A 24,286-nucleotide genomic window follows, 5' to 3' on the forward strand; every position below is an offset into this window, starting at 1 on the left:
CTTCAGGTCAAGCTGCTGCCAGTCCTAACACTGGGTTGAGAGCTCAGCAAAGTCAAGATTGATATCAAAGTCAGAGCCAATGAATATTACATGAATAGTCAACTTTTTATATTTTCTAAATATTGAAATAAATGATGGTTTCAAGCCCCCCCCCAAAAAATAATAATATGTTAGTGTTATATCAGTGACAGTGTAACACCATTCTTTAATCTATAAAGAACAGTTTCTTGATATTCCTGCTTTCAAGTATTTTTATTTAAAAATTCTTGATATTCACAAAATCATGTATTTTGATATGATAATAGGATGACCCGATGGATGAACTGACGGATTATGAATAATTGTAGCATATCGTGTGTAAATATATTTTGGTTTATTTATTCACGCAAGTTCACAATATGAATACAATATAATGAGAATATATGGATAACATGTGAGAGTATAATGAAAAGTACATAATGAACATACAGAGGTGGAACAACATAAGCCTAGAGCTTGATTGGTTGAATCACCTTTAAAACTTTTAAGTATCACTTAAAATAAAGAACAAAATACAATGAGAACAAAAACCATCAAGAAAAAAAAAATCAAAAAGGGGGGAAAGATTAAAAAGAAACAAGGAAGAGAGGAAATATATAGAAGAAAAGAAAATGTGGAAGACTGCCTTAATATTGAACAGCTAAGTGTCAAGTTGTTATGATAATATGGTAATAGTAAATTTAACAAAGTTCAATCTTTAATTCTTCAGTTACAAAGAAAAGAAAGAAAAAAAGCTCATGTCTTATGTGCATATTACTGATTCTGCAATTTAGAAAGGAGAGTGCAGTTTACAACCAATTTAGAAGTACGGTTCTCAAATTTTGAATATCATATGGACGAGAATTCCAAACATCCAAGCTGCGATGCCTGATTGATTCATGCGCTAATGTGGTGCGGGGATTAATCAAATGTATGTTTGAATATGACTGAACACGGATGTTAGGCTGAAACAAAAGAAAATGAGCCAGGCAGCATATTGGCATTAACACGATACATAAATAATGTTGTTTGCAAAAAACTGATATCTTCTACTTTCAAGCACTTTAGTTTTACAAATAAGGGGTTTGTGTGGTCTCTGTAACGAGACCCAGTACATATGCAAAGTGCTTTCTTTTGCAGGAGAAATATATTGGTAGTTGACACCTTGGATGTAGCCCAAAGAATATTGCAATATGAAATGTGTGGGAGTACAAGAGTATTGTATATCATCAATAATATCCCATCATTGACAAACATTTTTAGGCCTACTCTGTATAATACAACTATATTTCTAGAAATTCTGGTGTGAATGACATGGTCGCTCCAGTCATTATTTATTTTAATAATTACTTTGAGCAACTAAATTTGAGATCCACTACTCACAGCAAATCCATTGTTGTTGAGGTCTTGATTTGTTGCTTCTGTGTTGAACTGACATGTTCCCCCATTGAAACACTCACAAATCTTAACTTTATAGATTAGCAATGCATTCGCTCCAGTAGAATCTCCGGCTACAATTACAATCCTCTGTGAAGTATCTTCTATGCTTTGAGGAGTCCATTCAAATACACCAGTTTCTATCAAAGTTAAGAAATAATTTCAGTAATTTAAATGATAATTCATATATGAGGTATAGGGCATCATTGTAATTAACTTTGTTGAATGAGCTACCCTGGTGAATAAATGAATAAATTAAATATAAATGAATAAATAAATAAAAGTATTAATTTATTTATTGTCCACCAGGACAACTCATTTTGAGTGGTACATGTCACTATATATAGGTAAAATCTGAGCATAGATAATACATTATTCAAAAAATGGGTAAGCTGTATCATAACATTTTGGCATATATATACAGTGCATCCCAGAAAAAACAAAACCGAGATTTATCGATGATTTATCATAACTTAATCACAAATACAATAGTCAAATGACCTACCATTGTAAAGCTTAGAATCTCCTCTTTCATCTGAAATTACTTAGATTATTTTTCATTCATGCATGAGTGAGCAAAAACAATTTGAAGAGGAGATACAAAAAAGTCATTTGGCGGGCTGTTTCTGGGTTTCAAAAAGAAAACCACATTTTTAGAAAGTTCAATATCTGCTCTTTAATTTGATACCTCAATTACAGAAAATAGTCAAGAAATAACAAAGATCTGGTTATTTGAAATAAGGCTTGAATTTCAATAATTTCATAAAATGAAGAGGTTTTACAGGCTAATGTTCAAACTCACTCGACACTCCGTATTGTTGACGATCAGCCATGCATTAAGTCTTTTGTTAACCATGCGATAGCTTCTGTGGGAAACCGGTAAAAACACGTTTATTTTATGAAATCATAGAAATACAAGTATTGTTTTGAGGGAACATATCTTTTTTACTTCTTGACCATTTTTTGTGATTAAGGTATCAAATAAAAGAGCAGATATTGAACTTTTTAGGCATGTGATTTTCTTTTTGAAATTCAGATACCCCCTGCCAAATGAGTTTTTGGTATCCTTTCTTCAAATTGTTTTTGCTCACTCATGCGTGAATGAGGAATAATCTAAGTAATATCAGATGAAAGAGGAGATTCTAAGCTTTACATTGGTAGGTCATTTGTCTATTGTATTTGTGATTAAGTTATGATAAATCGTCGCTTAATCTCGGTTTCGTTTTTTCTGGGACGCACTGTATATATATATATATATATATATATACCCTGATATAAATCAGTCATAATCTACTTACATTACATACTTAGTAGATTATGAATGATTCACTGCAATGGCTAAAAATGCTCAACTGAATCTTATTCAGCACTTTGTTCATAATCAGTAACTCATTTATGAAACAGTCAAAATCACTTGTATTTGATTAGTGTAGATTATATAAGACTTGATTAGAATCTGACTAGGAAAGCCTACATACCACTATCTATAGTTGCATTTGGAACAGAATGTTCCAATGAAAACTGTATAACATCTCCCTCATTAGGATCCGATGCAGTAATTTGTAAAGAAACTGATTGTCCAACAGTAACATGTAGTACACCGATATCACTCTCTGCTAAGGCTTCAGTTAAAGTGTTCTCAACAACTGATGTGATGTTTGGTGGAAAGTTGTCTATCAATATTATAAAAAATGAAATTACAATAAAATCACAATATTAAATATAATGAATAATAATATTGCCAAAATAGACATGTTACTATAATTGTACACATAAATGTGAGTACATGCATTTAAAATAATTATTGTGGTACTGATAATGAAGATAAATTATGATATAATTAATAATGAGTTTGCCACTATAGACCTTTTACAATAAATCTATATGAAGGTTAATTTACCTTCCACATAAAATGATCACAGAGAAATCTCCTACAGAAAAATAGTACATTATCATTAATGATAATAAATATTCTTTTTTGTTTAGTTTTATGAGGCAATCTGGTAAAGCAGAGTAACAAAATCACTTTTCTGGTGTATCAAAATTATGCTGTTTTTAACGGTGAATAATTCCCTTAAGGAGAGAAGAAGGAAAACAGCAAAAGAGAGAAATGTTATTAAAAGAGAGAAATAGATACTGCAAACATTTATTCCAGTATAATGATGATCATTCTTGCATAAAAGCTCTTTAAACTGAACTTATCATTACACACTTTAAATTGGTAATGTACACAAAACTGGAAGCAAACTGGAAGCATTTGAATAAAATTTTACTTTTTTTTTCAATTGGACTAATGTAATATTTATATTGTTGTCAATTGATTTCATGAAAGGAGTGTACTTACCTAAGTCATGCAACACAGCTTCAAAAGAATTTTCTGAATTTAATGTATGAAGACCAAGCAAGGCATCAACTGCCAAGGTATCAAATATGCATGCTGTATTATTGCCACATGTTGCTCGAGCTTGTTCTGCTAATACTGGATCAGCGGCTTCTAGGCTTGAAAAGAACTGAGGTACAAAGCTGGGATCATTATAATAAGCCCAATCGCGATCATAGTATTCAAAAATAGATTCAGCTGCTGTAGTCATCCCTGCGGGAGGAAATTCATGACAATGTTTAAAAAGTATTATTGTTATTGTAGAGCTGTAGTGTGAACAGGGTTTTAAGAATACATGTATTTAATGTTATTTATAGATGTGTTCTTCATTATTCTTGATCATCCTCTCTCCTCTGTTAGTCATCAAAATTCCATCTTTTCTTCCATCACCTTCTTTGCATTCCTTTCAACATGCCAGATTCACTCTTCCATCCCTTTCTTTTGTTCATGCTCATGTTCACTCATACTTGACTCTTGCTAAGTTCTTATTCTCTGATTGGTTCTCTCCCTCTGACTTCAGTTCATTAATATTCAATAGCAGCTATTCACATGCCACGTATATTCATGTATTTCTTTCATTTGCTACCTTTGCTATTTGAATATTCATTATTTATCTTTGTTATATATAAATCAAGCATGTAAATATTTTATGCTAAATAAAGGTTCAAAGTTGTTCAGCACAGGGCAGTTCATCACAGGCAATCGAGTAAGGTTGTCCACTTCATGTCTCTGTAAGTTAGAACCACGCCCTTTGCCTACCGCTCTGGTCACTCTACATTATCTATACAGAATGTTTCAGCGATGCATCAAAAAGCATATTTTGGTCTGCATCAATTGGCTCTTCAGTACAAGAGCAAGAGTGTAAATGTAAACTCTCTCCTGCCTTTTTTTAATGATGTATCACTTTTGTCATCATCATGCACTTTTGCTCACTCTTTTGGATGGTCACATTTTACTGATGCATTAGTTTACAATTTTTCACCCAAAATAAATTTTTCAGAACTTGAAATAGCCCTATGGGTGAAAAATTCATAAAAATAATTGTCCACAGATTATCAATTTAATTCTTTGCTTGAATATTCTCTCAAAATCTCAGCACAGATTGTTTGACTTTGTTCATATATATACATGTATATACAATTTTATGCAGAAGTGATTATCAATTAATCATACACCCAAGGTTAAATCACTTTACTAGCAATGCATAATCTGCTGAATATAACTTTAGCAGTGTTATATCACGACCTTTAACCTTTAAGGTTTGCTCCACGAAAAAAATTGAGTGAGGCATGACTGGAACAATCCTGGGGGAATATAGTAATATCAAGAAATCTAAAGAAACTTACAACTTTGTCCAAATTCAAAGATTTGTTCTTCCGTTAAATTTCCCTCAATTGTGTCCATTAGAATGGTTCCATTCTGGAACTGGAAATCATCAGTTGCATCTCCATTAATCAAGCCTTCAAATAAATAATAACACAAATATATATGGTAATAATAATATGGAAATATATAAGCAATGTCCATAGAAACTTCAGACAAAGTTAACTTCATGAGCAGGTAGTGTGTCATACATGTATCAATCATTCAAGGAAATCCATATTCCAGTCTTAATAGAGAAGCAGTCCTATCATGGTAGTCTAGGACAGTAATAAAACTGTGAAAATAATATTACTACTGGTAAAACTGTTTCTGAAACAGGCCCCAGAGACATATATTTAAATGATTTTTTCCAATTGGTTTGACTTTTGAGCTAATTTTCAACTCAGTGCTAGAAAATAAACTTCAGTTGTATTAAAGTAATTTGCAAAACAAAGCTGTTTTAAGGCTGCACCCACCTAATAGGCCATTTGCTGTTCCACTAGTGGCATACTCTCGAGCAATAAAAACTTGTGATGACAACAATCCATTTGTAAAACGTGCATAAATTCCAGAGCTTGGGTAGTCTGGCACATTGAAGATTGCAATGATCCTAAGGTCATCTACAGTCGAAACTTCTTCATCATCAATGCGAATTGTGAAAGTTGGGTCAGACGAAACATAACCATCTGAAATAAAATGCAATATCATTTTCACCAGTCACTAAAGAGTTGTGGCCTATGTCATAAAGCTGTCCTAAAGTTACAAAGGCATTATGCATGACTGATGACCCTTTCTTGTGTTCATGATATATCCCTATGTAGCTTAATAAGTACCTAAAACATGTTCCAGTCTTGCTTATAGATGTGTATTACTACACAAACAGCTGTCTCAATCACCATCATGGGTCCATTTCATCAAGCTGTTTGTAACATATTTTTAGGCATGATTTTATGACTGATGAGAACATCTTCTCGGATACTCAGGAATTGTCAATGATTTCAATTCCCATTATCTCTTTGCCTACTTTCTTTGACTAGATTCGCATACAGTAGACTGCAAAGTTTGACTCCAGTCACATTCTATTCACAATACACACAGAGTTCATTAAGTCTATTGTTCATACACAATAGTGATGTGTGCATTGCATTGTACTTTTCTTTACAGTAAACCAATCAAAAGCTATTGTGAGTTGAATTATCATAGTCCATGACAAACATCTCTTAAAGTAGAACCATGAAATCAATGTGGTGCAGGATTGATTCTGCCCGTAGCAAGCAAAGAGTTAAGTAAGGTTTCGTACATTGAATTCATGTACGATAAAAGGTATATTGGAAGAATTTGATTAGTTTTATATGAAGTTCAAATGACTGGACACATGCATATCAAGCCGATTGTGTCTGAATAACAATTATAGTCTCTGCTTGCAGATTTTGTATGTATTTACAAATGAAACACTAACTGAGTGAAGAGTCTTCTCAAATGAATTCAAATTCCTCCAATAAATATTGCATACTTTGTGAGAATAACCCCTATTAAATTCATATTGACATTGTAAAATTTGATGAGATACGTGATGACAGATAGCGTTTGATGGCAGAGACCATGGAGTTTACCTGTGAGTAAAGCACTAATATTAACTGCAGTCCCATTGATAGATAAAAGCACGGCTGTTCTTTCATCATTCAAAATAAGTGACATCTGAAAAGAAAACAAAATATTTATATCAATTGTTATTTTCATTTATCTGAGCAAAGGCATTAATGTATGTGCCACATCGTTTACTTGGAAATTTATTACAAAGGCACTTTGCATCTTTCACTGTAGCTTATCCACATTCACCATTGTTCTATCTATGCTGGAAAGTGAGAAGAGGCAATGAAAGAAATGGGATTCTTTCATGAGAGACACCATAGTTACAATGAACCTATATTACTACAGTATGGACCCTGAGATGCGAGATGGGAAAAGTTAAATGTTTCAGTAATAAAGCAGAACGAGCTCAAGAATGTGTTGAAATATTTAATAGAGGTTCAAATCTTGTTTGTAGAACAGCTATGGTTATACCTTAGTGTCATTTGGCAGGGGAAGTTTGTATCGTAAAAGGTATTGTGAAGAATGTAACATTTGAAAATTCAAATAGTTAGGATTGTGCATGGTTTTGGAGAAATATGAATAAGACAACCATGTTTGCATTAAAATAGTTAACGTCTTGTTTATGGACACTAGTCAATATCCTGGGACTTGAACCTTACACCCATATAAAACTAGGTTTTAATTAAAAATAAGATCTGTTGATATTTGTATCTTAACAAAACTCTGGTATTGAACAATTCTTGAATAACAGATTATAATAAAATACATAACATCAAACTTTGACAGAAGGTAGCATAAAAGTTTCTACCTCAATACACCAAATTTCTTAATTTTCATTTCAAATCCCAATTAACTAATTTAGCTTAACATACAGAACCTTGGTGAATGATGTATCTACATGTAGGGAGGAATATCAAGGTGATCATAATCATATCAAATTAAAAAATGAGAAGTGAAACCTCTGTGCGGCCTTGTGTTGCAGCAACTCCAGTGAACACTGTCCCGGAATTAATGGGTACTCCATTCTTGAATGCTCTACCTGTCCGCATCTGAACAGTAAATGGATTGTCATCAGTGTATTGAAGTATTTTGTACTCCCCTAATCCATTGAAAGTGTATTTCTTCCCATCAATTGTTTGAAAATGTGGGTCACCTTCTCCCTGACCTACAGTTTTAAATGACAAAATATGTATTCTTCATAATGACATATATGATCATTTGAAAATAATAGTAATAAAATATATATTTCTTCTTGATTTTAAAGTGGTCATCCCTGATAATCATGATCTATTGTAGATTATTAAAGTAGTCATTATTGATGATTGTCTATTGAACATATTGAAATATTCTTCCTTTACGCTCATTTACTATTGGACATTTCAAAGAAGTCATCCTTGCAATGAATATCTACTGAATATAATTAGGCAATCATTAGTGGTATAATTATCTACTGAGTGTATTATTAAATTGGTTATCCATGCAATCACTATAATTAAATTATCTATTGACAATATTAAAGTAGTCATCATTGTAATAATTATCTTTGGACGACATTACAGTAGTCATCCTTGAAATTATTATCTTTGGAATATATCAAAGTAGCCATCATCATCATCATACAAGTACGATGATACACCAACTTGGTGGACTGTACTTTAACGGATGATGATGATCATTGCAATAATAATCTTTGGAAGATATTAAAGTAGTTATCCTTGCAATCATTATCTTCGGAAGATATTAAAGAAGTCATCCTTGCAATCGTTATCTTCGGAAGATATTAAAGTAGTCATCCTTGCCATCATTATCTTCGTAAGATATTAAAGTAGTCATCCTTGCAATCATTATCTTCGTAAGATATTAAAGTAGTCATCCTTGCAATCATTATCTTTGTAAGATATTAAAGTAGTCATCCTTGCAATCATTATCTTCGTAAGATATTAAAGAAGTCATCCTTGCAATTGTTATCTTTGGAAGATATTAAAGTAGTCATCCTTGCAATCATTATCTTCGTAAGATATTAAAGTAGTCATCCTTGCAATCATTATCTTCGTAAGATATTAAAGTAGTCATCCTTGCCATCATTATCTTCGTAAGATATTAAAGAAGTCATCCTTGCAATCGTTATCTTCGTAAGATATTAAAGTAGTTATCCTTGCAATCATTATCTTCGTAAGATATTAAAGAAGTCATCCTTGCAATCGTTATCTTCGGAAGATATTAAAGTAGTCATCCTTGCAATCATTATCTTCGTAAGATATTAAAGTAGTCATCCTTGCAATCATTATCTTCGTAAGATATTAAAGTAGTCATCCTTGCAATCATTATCTTCGTAAGATATTAAAGTAGTCATCCTTGCAATCATTATCTTCGTAAGATATTAAAGTAGTCATCCTTGCCATCATTATCTTCGTAAGATATTAAAGTAGTCATCCTTGCAATCATTATCTTCGTAAGATATTAAAGTAGTCATCCTTGCAATCATTATCTTCATAAGATATTAAAGTAGTCATCCTTGCAATCATTATCTTCGTAAGATATGAAAGAAGTCATCCTTGCAATCGTTATCTTCGTAAGATATTAAAGTAGTCATCCTTGCAATCATTATCTTGGTAAGATATTAAAGAAGTCATCCTTGCAATCGTTATCTTTGGAAGATATTAAAGTAGTCATCCTTGCAATCATTATCTTCAGAAGATATTAAAGTAGTCATCCTTGCAATCATTATCTTCGGAAGATATTAAAGAAGTCATCCTTGCAATCGTTATCTTCGGAAGATATTAAAGTAGTCATCCTTGCCATCATTATCTTCGTAAGATATTAAAGTAGTCATCCTTGCAATCATTATCTTCGTAAGATATTAAAGTAGTCATCCTTGCAATCATTATCTTTGTAAGATATTAAAGTAGTCATCCTTGCAATCATTATCTTCGTAAGATATTAAAGAAGTCATCCTTGCAATTGTTATCTTTGGAAGATATTAAAGTAGTCATCCTTGCAATCATTATCTTCGTAAGATATTAAAGTAGTCATCCTTGCAATCATTATCTTCGTAAGATATTAAAGTAGTCATCCTTGCCATCATTATCTTCGTAAGATATTAAAGAAGTCATCCTTGCAATCGTTATCTTCGTAAGATATTAAAGTAGTTATCCTTGCAATCATTATCTTCGTAAGATATTAAAGAAGTCATCCTTGCAATCGTTATCTTCGGAAGATATTAAAGTAGTCATCCTTGCCATCATTATCTTCGTAAGATATTAAAGTAGTCATCCTTGCAATCATTATCTTCGTAAGATATTAAAGTAGTCATCCTTGCAATCATTATCTTCGTAAGATATTAAAGTAGTCATCCTTGCAATCATTATCTTCGTAAGATATTAAAGAAGTCATCCTTGCAATTGTTATCTTTGGAAGATATTAAAGTAGTCATCCTTGCGATCATTATCTTCGGAAGATATTAAAGTAGTCATCCTTGCCATCATTATCTTCGTAAGATACTAAAGTAGTCATCCTTGCAATCATTATCTTCGTAAGATATTAAAGTAGTCATCCTTGCGATCATTATCTTCGTAAGATATTAAAGTAGTCATCCTTGCAATCATTATCTTCGTAAGATATTAAAGTAGTCATCCTTGCAATCGTTATCTTCGGAAGATATTAAAGTAGTCATCCTTGCAATCATTATCTTCGTAAGATATTAAAGTAGTCATCCTTGCAATCATTATCTTCGTAAGATATTAAAGTAGTCATCCTTGCCATCATTATCTTCGTAAGATATTAAAGTAGTCATCCTTGCAATCATTATCTTCGTAAGATATTAAAGTAGTCATCCTTGCAATCATTATCTTCATAAGATATTAAAGTAGTCATCCTTGCAATCATTATCTTCGTAAGATATGAAAGAAGTCATCCTTGCAATCGTTATCTTCGTAAGATATTAAAGTAGTCATCCTTGCAATCATTATCTTGGTAAGATATTAAAGAAGTCATCCTTGCAATCGTTATCTTTGGAAGATATTAAAGTAGTCATCCTTGCAATCATTATCTTCAGAAGATATTAAAGTAGTCATCCTTGCAATCATTATCTTCAGAACATATTAAAGTAGTCATCCTTGGAATATTTTTTTAAAATTTTATTTCTATTTAATTGTATGTGAATGTGCTATTTTTAAATGTGGGTAAATGGGTTTAAATGTAGGATAGTCTTAGAATGCAATAATCATCTACTGAAGATGTTAGGATAGTCTTAGAATGCAATAATCATCTAGTGAAGATGTTAGGATAGTCTTAGAATGCAATAATCATCTAGTGAAGATGTTAGGATAGTCTTAGAATGCAATAATCATCTACTGAAGATGTTAGGATAGTCTTAGAATGCAATAATCATCTAGTGAAGATGTTAGGATAGTCTTAGAATGCAATAATCATCTAGTGAAGATGTTAGGATAGTCTTAGAATGCAATAATCATCTACTGAAGATGTTAGGATAGTCTTAGAATGCAATAATCATCTAGTGAAGATGTTAGGATAGTCTTAGAATGCAATAATCATCTAGTGAAGATGTTAGGATAGTCTTAAAATGCAATAATCATCTAGTGAAGATGTTAGGATAGTCTTAGAATGCAATAATCATCTACTGAAGATGTTAGGATAGTCTTAGAATGCAATAATCATCTAGTAAAGATGTTAGGATAGTCTTAGAATGCAATAATCATCTACTGAAGATGTTAGGATAGTCTTAGAATGTAATAATCATCTAGTGAAGATGTTAGGATAGTCTTAGAATGCAATAATCATCTAGTGAAGATGTTAGGATAGTCTTAGAATGCAATAATCATCTACTGAAGATGTTAGGATAGTCTTAGAATGCAATAATCATCTAGTGAAGATGTTAGGATAGTCTTAGAATGCAATAATCATCTAGTGAAGATGTTAGGATAGTCTTAGAATGCAATAATCATCTAGTGAAGATGTTAGGATAGTCTTAGAATGCAATAATCATCTACTGAAGATGTTAGGATAGTCTTAGAATGCAATAATCATCTACTGAAGATGTTAGGATAGTCTTAGAATGCAATAATCATCTACTGAAGATGTTAGGATAGTCTTAGAATGCAATAATCATCTACTGAAGATGTTAGGATAGTCTTAGAATGCAATAATCATCTACTGAAGATGTTAGGATAGACTTAGAATGCAATAATCATCTACTGAAGATGTTAGGATAGTCTTAGAATGCAATAATCATCTACTGAAGATGTTAGGATAGTCTTAGAATGCAATAATCATCTACTGAAGATGTTAGGATAGTCTTAGAATGCAATAATCATCTACTGAAGATGTTAGGATAGACTTAGAATGCAATAATCATCTACTGAAGATGTTAGGATAGTCTTAGAATGCAATAATCATCTAGTGAAGATGTTAGGATAGTCTTAGAATGCAATAATCATCTACTGAAGATGTTAGGATAGTCTTAGAATGCAATAATCATCTAGTGAAGATGTTAGGATAGTCTTAGAATGCAATAATCATCTAGTGAAGATGTTAGGATAGTCTTAGAATGCAATAATCATCTACTGACGATGTTAGGATAGACTTAGAATGCAATAATCATCTACTGACGATGTTAGGATAGTCTTAGAATGCAATAATCATCTACTGAAGATGTTAGGATAGTCTTAGAATGCAATAATCATCTAGTGAAGATGTTAGGATAGTCTTAGAATGCAATAATCATCTAGTGAAGATGTTAGGATAGTCTTAGAATGCAATAATCATCTACTGAAGATGTTAGGATAGTCTTAGAATGCAATAATCATCTACTGAAGATGTTAGGATCGTCTTAGAATGCAATAATCATCTACTGAAGATGTTAGGATAGTCTTAGAATGCAATAATCATCTACTGAAGATGTTAGGATAGTCTTAGAATGCAATAATCATCTACTGAAGATGTTAGGATAGTCTTAGAATGCAATAATCATCTACTGAAGATGTTAGGATAGTCTTAGAATGCAATAATCATCTACTGAAGATGTTAGGATAGTCTTAGAATGCAATAATCATCTACTGAAGATGTTAGGATAGACTTAGAATGCAATAATCATCTACTGAAGATGTTAGGATAGTCTTAGAATGCAATAATCATCTAGTGAAGATGTTAGGATAGTCTTAGAATGCAATAATCATCTACTGAAGATGTTAGGATAGTCTTAGAATGCAATAATCATCTAGTGAAGATGTTAGGATAGTCTTAGAATGCAATAATCATCTACTGAAGATGTTAGGATAGTCTTAGAATGCAATAATCATCTAGTGAAGATGTTAGGATAGTCTTAGAATGCAATAATCATCTACTGAAGATGTTAGGATAGTCTTAGAATGCAATAATCATCTAGTGAAGATGTTAGGATAGTCTTAGAATGCAATAATCATCTACTGAAGATGTTAGGATAGTCTTAGAATGCAATAATCATCTACTGAAGATGTTAGGATAGTCTTAGAATGCAATAATCAACTACAAGATATTAGATTACTCATCTTTGCAACCATTGTCTACTGACAACATTGGTATAGTCAGACTTACAACCATTACCTTTCGGATATTTAAGGAGTAGCCCATGCAATAATTATCTATTGAAGATGTTTGGTTAATCATCCTTGAAATCATGATCTACTGAAGATAGTAGTGCTGTCATACTTGGAATCATTTTCTACAGAAGATTTTTTAGTGTAGTCATCTATGTAATTATTTACTACATGTAATCCTTATCTTCTAAAGATATCAAAGTAGCCACCCATGCAATCATAATCAACTGAAGATATTAAATTTTTCCTTTGATGTCATCATAATTAACAAGTAGTGACCCCATATGATGAAAATCTACAGAAGATTTCAAAATGGTTGTCCCTTGAAATAATGACCCACTGGACATAGTTATTTCATCATTCCTTGAGATCAATATCTAATGGAAATATTAACCATACCCAAGCTGGGGATAGACCCCCTACCCATTATCTCTGCTACACTTCTTTTTTTTTTACGACAAATGCAGACACCTTTGACACCTTAATCATAATTACATAGCAGTCCGACCAGTCCGACCTCTCTTATCCGGATCTCTCTATTATCCGGACACACACTTGCCGATAATTTTTTTTTTCAATCTAGTCCGTGGGGAAATGAGATTTCAATCTAAAATTCCTATGCAAACTCACTTTGATTCCATACATTTGCCAATATAGTCTACCTACAATCAGATTATTTTTTATGAAAATATCTTATCCAAATCACCCCAAAAACTTTAGACAAGATAATTTACCAGTAAATCAGGGCACAGCGCAACCATTTTATCACTTTCTCTTTTTTTTCGGGAAAAAAAACAGCACATGTCTGGTGCACTCAAGCTTCATCTTGCATTATGGACAGCGCCATCTATCATGTTTGAGCAGACAGTCAATATAACAATGGCTGACTCTGTGAAGCTGCGATGCCCAGTGTAATCAATTTTCAAAGTCAGTTTCATCGAGTCATTCTCGTTCTTTCGAGGTATGCTCGATGTATTTCTCAATCATTTCAGCAGGTAAATTATCCAAGAGTTTTGGAAAACTCCTTGAAGTGCCATGAGCACCGAAAGGTGGACCTGTGCGCTCTATAAGTAGCCACCATTATTATTATTATTAAAACGATTTCATTTTCGTAAAAAAACGCCAATGATTTGCAATGACAGCAGTGAAATACTGTCTGTGTGCACCCACTACAATAGATTACTTGTATAGGTACTGTTGGGGATAGACAGCTGCCTGCATTTAAAGGACAAGTCCACTCCAACAAATAGTTGATTTGAATAAAAAGAGAAAAATCCAACAAGAACAACACTGAAAATTTCATCAAAATCGGATGTAAAATAAGAAAGTTATGACATTTTAAAGTTTCACTTAATTTCACAAAACAGTTATATGCACATCCTAGTCAGTATGCAAATGACGAGACTGATGACGTCATCCACTCACTATTTCTTTTGTATTTTATTATAAGAAATAAGAAATATTCTAATTTTCTCCTCGTTGTCAAGTGAAACAATGATTAATTTCTCCCTGAACATGTGGAATAAGCATTGTGTGATACTATATGGTTCAGTCAAGTTGGTCCTTATCGTCAAATATGTAAAAAATGAAATATTGTATAATTCAAACAATAAAAAACAAAAGAAATAGTGAGTGAAGGAGATCATTGATGTTCTCATTTGCATGTCACTGAATTGTACATATCACTGTTTTGTGAAAAATATGTGAAACTTCAAAATGCCATAACTTTCTTATTTTACATCCAATTTTGATGAACTTTTTAGCATTATGCTAGTTTGATTTTTCTCTATTTACTCAAATCAACATATTTTTGGGGTGGACTTGTCCTTTAATATGGGGTCTCCCAGATCCGAATAAATCTGTTATCCGAATTGGTGCTGGTCCCAAACGTGTCTGGATAAGAGAGGTCAGACTGTATTCATACACCTTGTGTATTTTTCACATTCATTTTATTCATAGCAAAAAGAAAGAATTGTTACATAATTTTTTTTTAATTCACTTTACTATTTTTACCTTTTATAAGAGATATAGTACATGTTCAGTTGTAGTCTCAAATTATCTAATTAAAATAACTAAAATTATATAAAATTATATAAAATTATTAATTAAATTTGAATTTGTAGACAAGTTTCTTAAATGAAATGATCCTACATTTTAGATGAAAGATTCCAAAAGATGAAGAAGAAAAAAGAAGAAAAGGGGGAAAATATATCAAATACAAAGGCAAAAGAAAGAGAACAAGTCTGAAAAGCATGATGATTATCAATAAACTATCTGTTTGGCATTTGGCAAGACCCATACATGCATACTTGCTAAGAAAATTCTTTCTTGTTATTTGTTTACTGATAATTCAAATCTGGACAATTTGTATTTGTATAAACTTACCAGCAGTAGGAGGGTTGTAGCCATCACAACTTGTAATCTGTGGACGACGTTCTTGATAAAGATTACAATAGTATTCACCTTGTAGACCAGATGTCATCATACAACACATCTCTCTAGGAAATACATCTTCACCTGGATGTATTCAAAGATAAATGTGATTTGTAGCAATAATCTTAAAATTGGTTTCACTAGGATCAAGGCAAATCAATACCCAAGTTTTTATACATATAAATAAAAAAAAGTTCCATATTATTCTTGTAGAACATCAGTAATTGAGAGAAAATGGACAAAGAATGACAATATAATTTTGGCCATGCACATGTGGACATTGGATAAATTGCTTCATATTTGCACATAACTATGCAGAATACAGCAGTAAAAAGAGATGAAGATTTTGAGTACACTTTGAATGCATCAGTAGCTTTTATTCAAGGATTTAAACAATAGTAAAAATAATCACTACATTAAAAAAATCACAGGGTCATGAAATCCTTAAAACCAGTGCTTTTCACATGAATGTTCATTGAATTTAATACTCTAATCTCTATTTTTTTAAAATATATAAGAAACAATCACACCCTAATTTGTGATCAAATAAAGCAAAAACAATTCATTACCTGGTAAGGGTTAATACTTCCCATGTAAAAGTCACTGTTTATTTTTAATACTCTTATCATTATGAAATCACTCTTACAGCTATAATTCTACATTGTAATTAAAGAACAAAATCTTGCTTAATTCACAAAAGAAACTTACGTTTCCAATCATCATACAATGAGTTTCTGTTGTTTGGAATCAAAACTGCAACAAAATTACTGGACTCCCACAAGCTCTGGTACTCTGTGACAAGGGCTTTACTGATATACGTACATCGGTATCCCTCATCTATATCTGTGGAAGACTGGTAACACTGTACTGAACCTAAGCAAAAGAAAGGATGGGTTATAGAGACAAGGAAACTCAAGATAACACATAGGAAATTATTAGGCAAGGTTCTCTCATATAATAATAGAAAAACAAATATATAAAAAAGAGAAAAATCATATAGAATTGTTTAAAACTTACTATAGCTGGAACTACTGAAGTCTGTATCTCTGCCCCTTGGAAACACACACTTTCTGAAGTTAATATCCCTAGCAGCCTGGGGTCTTGTACAGGGACACACAGAAGCAGTGGAATAGTTGTATGTATTAGCCAGGTCCTCCTCATACCAAGTTAAACATCCAACGCAAGGATTGATATAATCAGCTGTGTTTGTATCCAGACGGTAGATATAGCTACCCTATGGACAAACAAGAATAATCACAATAGTTGTAGTATTTATGTTATATTATCTAGCATTATATACTCTCCATAAATATACTGGCCTAAATTCACAAATGAGGCTTACAATACCCTGGTCTACACTGTATCAAGAATAAATGCACGTTTTGGCAGAGGATGCTTCAATCAGTCTCATATGGAGCATGAACATATGATAAATCTGTAAAGAGTTTGTACCCCTTCTTGGCTTTAAAAAAAAATGGAATTTCACACATATCAGAATAGACATTCTACAACATCTCCCCCATAAATACTAATAATAGTGATACTTATTACTTATACAGCGCTAATTTTCTCAAAAGGCCAAAAGTACTTACAATGAAAATTTAAAAAAAAGAAATTATATGCTAAAACTATCAAAATTAACAATTACGAACGAGAAAAATGCATTCATACAGAATTACTAGATTCTTGATTAATTTGACATGACTGTGAGATGTCCTATAGTCAAACAAAGCTATCCTGACAAAATACATTTTCCATTTTGTTTACTCCATCTGTTCACAGAGTGCATACACGGGACTTATCAAATATATATTTGTTACACTCTGTGTGTACATTCAAAATCCATATATTGATTTACTTGCAGGATAAAACTGTGGTTTGTGGCATGATAAGAAGTTATCATTTGGTGTTTGCATTTACAAACACAACATTTTTTCAACAGGCTCCAAATAAAACAAATGATATTTAAATGAAATAATCAATGTCATTTTCATATTGGCAATGTGATGACATTTTAGGAATCACTGCTCTCAAGGCAAATTTATCACTATTAAAGCCATATTCCTTATCGATCTTTTTTTTTTTTTTTGTGGGGGGGTTCTGATACATATAATTTAATGAGAAAAATATAGCATTGAAAAAAATATCAATTTAAAGACTTATGGGGTGTTACAAGAAACTTGCGATCAATTGCTAGTCAATTTTTGGTCCCTAAATCAATCATAAGTCTTGCAGTTCATTGCCAATTAGTGATTGATTGCTAATCTGCTCCTTGAAACAAGAAGTTTAATCTGATTTGCTACAGCTAAAGTGGAACTATCAGTTGTAAAATTGCAACAGAATATTTTCAATTGATCGCAAATATTTTCTTTAAACACCCCCTTAGACCTGATCAAACAATGCACTTTACCATCTGACCAGTGTTTCCAATGCGTGTGTCCCGGCTATAACTAAGATCTCTTGTTCCTTCATCATTGCTCTCATATAGATTTGATACACTTTCAATGATGTTGTATCCAACTCGAGCTGAAATTTCTTTTGTAGTTGATTGCCATTGAAGATCACCTTCACGATAGTTCATCAGTATTCCTGTCCTGACACCATCACTGAATACAATAGCTTGAAATCTATTTGTCTGTCAAACAACAAACAATTATGTTTTTTTGTTATTTTGATTTAAGATGTGATTTACATTAACTGGATGGGATTTGATCTGGTTTAAATAAACATGACTTCATTTGATGTAATTTGATTTTGATGTTATGTGATCATCCATTAGCAAACATGAAAAAATACACACTCCATTTCATTAATACATCTGAATTGACATAGTTTGGGGAAAACACTATCATGAGTGCTTTACAGATCAAATATAATAGTTTACAAATAACATACAATATCATAGAGGGCAACATTAAAACATACAAGTATCTGTAGATATACTATTGCACAATATGACGATTTCCCACAGATTTGGCTATGCGCTGGACATGCTTGTTATCTGCAGGCATTCTACATGTATGTGCATTATACGAATGAAAAGCTGGTAAGGAATGGTGTTGATATTGCCAACAATTTGTTTAGCTGGTGAGTTCTGCAGATGTGGAATGAGCAAATTGCATGGATGTTGAGGGTGAGTTACTGTCTTTCTATTGGTTACTTGCGGGTTGGCTGCGGCCAAGACAATGGCATTAGTTGAGGACCTCTGACATATCACCAAGGTTCGCAACTCACACACAGGTAACACACAGTTGTGACGCAGGTTCCTTGCCACACCCATATGTCGTATGTTACAATATGTAACACGGATAGTTTCCAAGCTCTCACGCACAACCCACGCAGGCCACACTCCATGAACACAAGTAACGATAAGTTGAAAGTGTCCAGCTGGTAAGAAACATGTAAAACTTCTGACAATCCTTGTTTACCAGCAGAGATTTTATGCTGGAAAATTGCAGCATGCAACTCGCCCACAAGGCTTGCATGAAATGATGCGACAGGGACTTTATATTGCAGTTAAAGAATAATATCAACGACAAAACTCTTTTACTCTTCAAAATGCATTTTTCATACTTCTGATTAAATTGCCGATTGTGTTTTTATGATTACCTCTTCTCCTAATGATCCTGGTGGCTGAATCCCAACCCATGTGATCTTAAGTGCTACTATTGGATTGGTGTCATTCAGTTCAGAATCTATCATGCTTAATCTGCTCATCAAGTCAGAAATAAATGATCCTCCACTGCTACTGTCAAAGTTATCTTGAAACTATGCAAAAAATACAAAAATTCTTGCATTATTGGTTTCAATAACCAACAACAAATTAATGAATTGTTGCCAGTTTCAGTTCATATGTTTCTTTTTTTATATTCTTAACTGACCCGGATTGAGGCGAAGGGGTGTGGGAAGGAAGGCCTGTGGGCCATGGTAATTTGGTTAACCTTTTCCAAACCCAGGCAGCCCCTTCATCTCTTTTCCAGGTCCTTTGTACTATGTCACCTATGTCCTATTGTTTGTGTGATTTGTATTGTACTATAATTTATGTATTTTTAATTGACGAATAAATAATAATAATAATAACAAAATTCTCAATTACTTTTTAAGCAGGGCCTTATACATGTAGTATGCACAGTACATGATCACAAAATAAAATTTAATGCATATAATAATCTACTTTTTATTATCTTTCATATTAAAAAAAAGTTAAATCTTTAGAAATCAATGACAACTTTAAAGTGGCAATGCAATGACATTTCAAAACCACTTCTCAAATAAATGATAAATTTGAGTTTCATTAAATCTACATAATATTCTATATTATACTAAATATTTTGCCATTAGATTTTACATTGCCTTCCTTAATATCACAGAAAATTACTTTACAAAACTTATCATTACATGATATCTTATTATTTAATTAAACTAATTCATGCTACAACATGAAAAAATATAAGATTTGATAGATGTCTTGCTACTGAGGGGAATCAGGTAGTTTGAGAGGTAGAGAGTTCCACAAGTGTGATGCAAGGATGATAAAGGCATGTCGTACATAGTACTTGGTGTTGACTCTGGGAGCTAGGAAAAGGTTTAGTTTGGCAGAATGGTGCTTTATCTTCATCAAAAGGTTTAACTTTAATCTTATATCATACCTGATAAAATATTTTTGGATCACCAATGCTGAGGTCGACTGGAGCTCCCAGAACTGCAATGGCTGCGTCATCAGTGGTCATGAAGAGCGAAGGATTTGTGTATTGAATCATTGATCTATTTTGTGAGCATGCTTGGTTGGAGAACTCAATCATACCCGTCGATGTGAACTGTACATTCAAGCAATACAAAAAGCATTGATTCCTCGTTTGAATATATTGCTAATTCGCTACTTGGTCTAAATCCATTTGGTTTCATTTACATTTTTGGTCTCGTCTCTCAATCTTACTTTATCTACAACTAGTTTATATACTAGTCATTTTGTCTAGTTGGGTCTAGATCATGAGGTACTATCCTATCTGAAAAGTAGACTGTTTGTTGAGAAAGTGGATATTAGGGTAATAATACATGAAAAAATAACAAACTGACATTTACTTCTAATTCCAATCTCATGTCAACTAATTCTGAAATTATCCATCTGAGAAAAAAAAACAAGAACATTTTCAAAATTGTGCTACACGTGCATGTAACACATGTCATTTAGAGAATGTGTATTGTATAAATTGTATCAAAGTGTTTTATAGAAATTTAGATTACCAATAATACCATTTAACAACCTACCCGTATTGCTGTGTACAAATGTCCATTACCAATAGGAATACAGGATACCACATCAACACATCCCCAGGCCAAGGAATTAGATTGAAAAATAACCTCATCATCAATATCTGATCCAAAATCCAGATAGACGTTTTCTATAGAAAAGAAAATCATAAGAATATAGATTTCATTCAAAATTGATTGCCAAACTTATAAAGATTTAAAAAGTCATGGTAAAGATTGAAATAATAATGGTGAGCTATCAAGTCCTTTCCATCATATTTACCAACTGACTTCTAGAACCAGATAGTGCCTATAAAAAGCCTATGTGAATAACAGAATTCAGTAGTCAATCCATTAACCCATTGACTACTGGAACCAGGTAATCCCTGTATAAATCCTATGTGAATCACAGAATTCAGTAGTCAATCCATTAACCCATAGCCTACTAGAACCAGGTAATCCCTGTATAAATCCTGTGTAAATGACAGAATTCAGTAGTCAATGGGTTCAGGATGAATATCATCATCTGACTAGTAACAAGTATTTGTCAGAAATAAAAGGCATTAAAAGACATTTTTCACTATTGTGATATTGTGCTCTAAATTTTCATTTATCAGATTAAAAAAAAAATCAAATTATTGTTCATGGAGGACTGAACACTGAATGTTCCTTTTGTTATTTGGTTGAGAAAGGCTTGTGTCAAATTTAAAAATAATGGCATGACACCATTAAATGATTGGACGACAATCACAATAATATCATGGTCTAATACTTGCATTATTACCTCTCTCAGAGCTGGCCTGATAAGGGCTAATGATATTGATCATTGACCTAAATGTTGATATCCATATAACCCTACCCGACACAGGAGACAGTAATCCACAATAGCATGAGACATGATTGCACTGAAAATCAGCAAGCATGTCCCACATCAGGTTATCATGAAATATTAAAGATAACATTTTATTGATATAATTTAAGTATAGGCAATTAAGAGCAAGCCTGAAATGTATTTTTATGATTACACATTCCCAAGAAGTCGTTAACAGTTCAAACTTTTAAAGGTTAAAGATTTTAATAAAAAATATGAGCATTTTGGTTTCCCACCAAGATTGAAGAATAATAAAATCTTACCAATACATGTAGAAGGTGGTGGTGGAGATAGAATACCATTAGAACATGTGAGCTCTATAAATGATTGAAATTCAATGGAGTAACCCTGGTCACAGGTAACAATAACACTCTCATCATGGCTGACTATAAGATTAGTAGACTGATTGGAAAATCTTATCACACCAAGTTCACAAATTCCTGTATAAAAAGAAACAAAATGTTGAAATTTAGGCGACAATTTTTTGCAGACAAGGCTAGGTGATAAGTGCTTATGTTAGGTCATGGGAGATGTTCCTACTCCAAGTAAATCAAATGTTCCTGTTTATGGTAACTCCCGCAGAAACTCGGATAGTGTTTTGTTAGTAAATGCCAAGCTGGTATATAACCAATTACATTGTACCTAGGAAAATTTGACGTCTAGGTTGATCAGTCATAGTGGCTGACTTTATAGAAGACAAATATTACTCTCATGGCTTTTTTTATCAATGACAATGACATTTATTCCCATGTCACCCATAGAGTGGGTACAGAAGAAACAATCATACACAATCATCAATTCTATTTCATCAAGTAAGTTACAAATCATTTAGAGTACATAAGTTAGACACAAGTTAGAATACATAAGTTTTTTTTAGCATAAAAAATGATTTAATAATTACTGTTGAAATAATACCCTGAAGTTTCAAAAATATAATCAAACTTTACATATGATTAATTTTTTTTTTTTTAAACAAGTTACAGCATCATATCGTTGGCAATTAAACCACAGTTAAAAAGCTCAAAATATTATATTTTGAGCGTAGCGAAGATGAAAAACCAAGCTGTTTAAAATTGCAATCAGCATATACATATGTGTAACAGAAGGCAAGTAATGGCATCAGCATATCATTGGCTGTTATACTTCTATTCAACTAAAAGCTCAAAATATTGAATTTCAAGTACATGTATAAGTTATTCAGAAACGTAGCAAAATTTTCATGCAAAATTTCACAAAGTTGGAACGGACTTCTGGTTTTTGACAATTAAATAGCTGATTCATTTTTATTGTATTCAGTCTTTCAGTGTAATATTTTTCAAGATGAAACTTTCTTTCTTTAGCACAAGGCAAAAGCAATGTTGGTGTGTCTCACCCACTTGTGAAAGTAACCAGAAACATCGTGATTTGCGAGGGCACGTAACAGAATTGTATTAAAAGTTCATTTTAAAATAATTGGGATTGAATAACATTTGTCATAAGAGTCTTACTTCAATGTTGACCTCAAATGACCTTTGACCTTACTATATGACCACTGAACACAATGGCCTGTATTCTGAAATCAGGTTTAACTTAAACTCAAGTTTAAAGTTGTAGTTTAAGTATGGGAAGCCAAAAGTATTACAATTTTTATTAAGTTGTACGTCTCTTGTGTTTACTAAGCTCTTTCCTGATTCATCGATGGTGAAGACAATCATCTATATATACTTCCTAGACAATCATGAATGACTTGAGAGCCAAGTGAGCTGAAGTATGATATCTCTACTTTTAGTGATTATGTAACAATTGGCTCTCCATACTTCATCCATAACTTGAGTTTAAGTTAAACCTGCCATCAGAATACGGGCCCTTAACACGAAGGTTTTCTGAGTACTGACTTACTGTTAAAGAGTTATGTCATAACAATGACCTAAAAATGACCTTTGACCTTACCATGTGACCTCTCACTGCGCTATGATATGCAGGTCTCCTAAGTACATCTACAAACCAAGTTTGGGTGAAAAGTGACTTATGGTTTCAGAGTTATGTGCCATAAGAGTCTTACATGTAAACTTAACGATGACCTGAAAATGATCTTTGACCCTACCATGTGACCTGTGCCTGCAGCATAACATGCAGGTCGATTCCCCTATACATGTATGTACCATTCAAGTTTGGTTGAAAAATGACTTAAGGTTGTGGTGTTATGTGTCATAAGTGAGTCTTGCACTTAAACTTATCAACCTGAAAATGACCTTTGACCTTATGTGACCTCTGACTTATGCATAGCATGACATGCAGGTCTCTTAAGTACATCTATCATCCCAGTTTGGTTGAATAGTGACTTACAGTTGCAGAGTTGTGTCATAAGAG

At 32.5% G+C, this 24,286-nt stretch overlaps 1 protein-coding gene across 1 annotated transcript in view; it reads right to left on the reverse strand.

Annotated features, from left to right (window-relative positions):
* Positions 1 to 24,286, reverse strand: part of LOC129268041 (mucin-like protein) — a 48,427-nt gene that overhangs the window by 19,425 nt on the left and 4,716 nt on the right. The window contains exons 4-18 of the mRNA XM_064104442.1: positions 22,201 to 22,377; positions 21,085 to 21,218; positions 20,466 to 20,633; positions 19,426 to 19,584; positions 18,227 to 18,451; positions 16,834 to 17,050; positions 16,525 to 16,689; positions 15,769 to 15,900; positions 7,750 to 7,955; positions 6,811 to 6,895; positions 5,674 to 5,883; positions 5,182 to 5,295; positions 3,800 to 4,048; positions 2,934 to 3,128; positions 1,402 to 1,595 (exon numbers count right to left, since the gene is read on the reverse strand). Of these exons, the coding sequence (XP_063960512.1) occupies positions 1,402 to 1,595; positions 2,934 to 3,128; positions 3,800 to 4,048; positions 5,182 to 5,295; positions 5,674 to 5,883; positions 6,811 to 6,895; positions 7,750 to 7,955; positions 15,769 to 15,900; positions 16,525 to 16,689; positions 16,834 to 17,050; positions 18,227 to 18,451; positions 19,426 to 19,584; positions 20,466 to 20,633; positions 21,085 to 21,218; positions 22,201 to 22,377 (2,630 nt within the window). The remainder of the gene's footprint in view (positions 1 to 1,401; positions 1,596 to 2,933; positions 3,129 to 3,799; positions 4,049 to 5,181; positions 5,296 to 5,673; positions 5,884 to 6,810; positions 6,896 to 7,749; positions 7,956 to 15,768; positions 15,901 to 16,524; positions 16,690 to 16,833; positions 17,051 to 18,226; positions 18,452 to 19,425; positions 19,585 to 20,465; positions 20,634 to 21,084; positions 21,219 to 22,200; positions 22,378 to 24,286) is intronic.

The sequence above is a fragment of the Lytechinus pictus genome, chromosome 9, assembly GCF_037042905.1.
Source record: "Lytechinus pictus isolate F3 Inbred chromosome 9, Lp3.0, whole genome shotgun sequence".
Classification (NCBI taxonomy): Eukaryota; Metazoa; Echinodermata; class Echinoidea; order Temnopleuroida; family Toxopneustidae; genus Lytechinus; species Lytechinus pictus.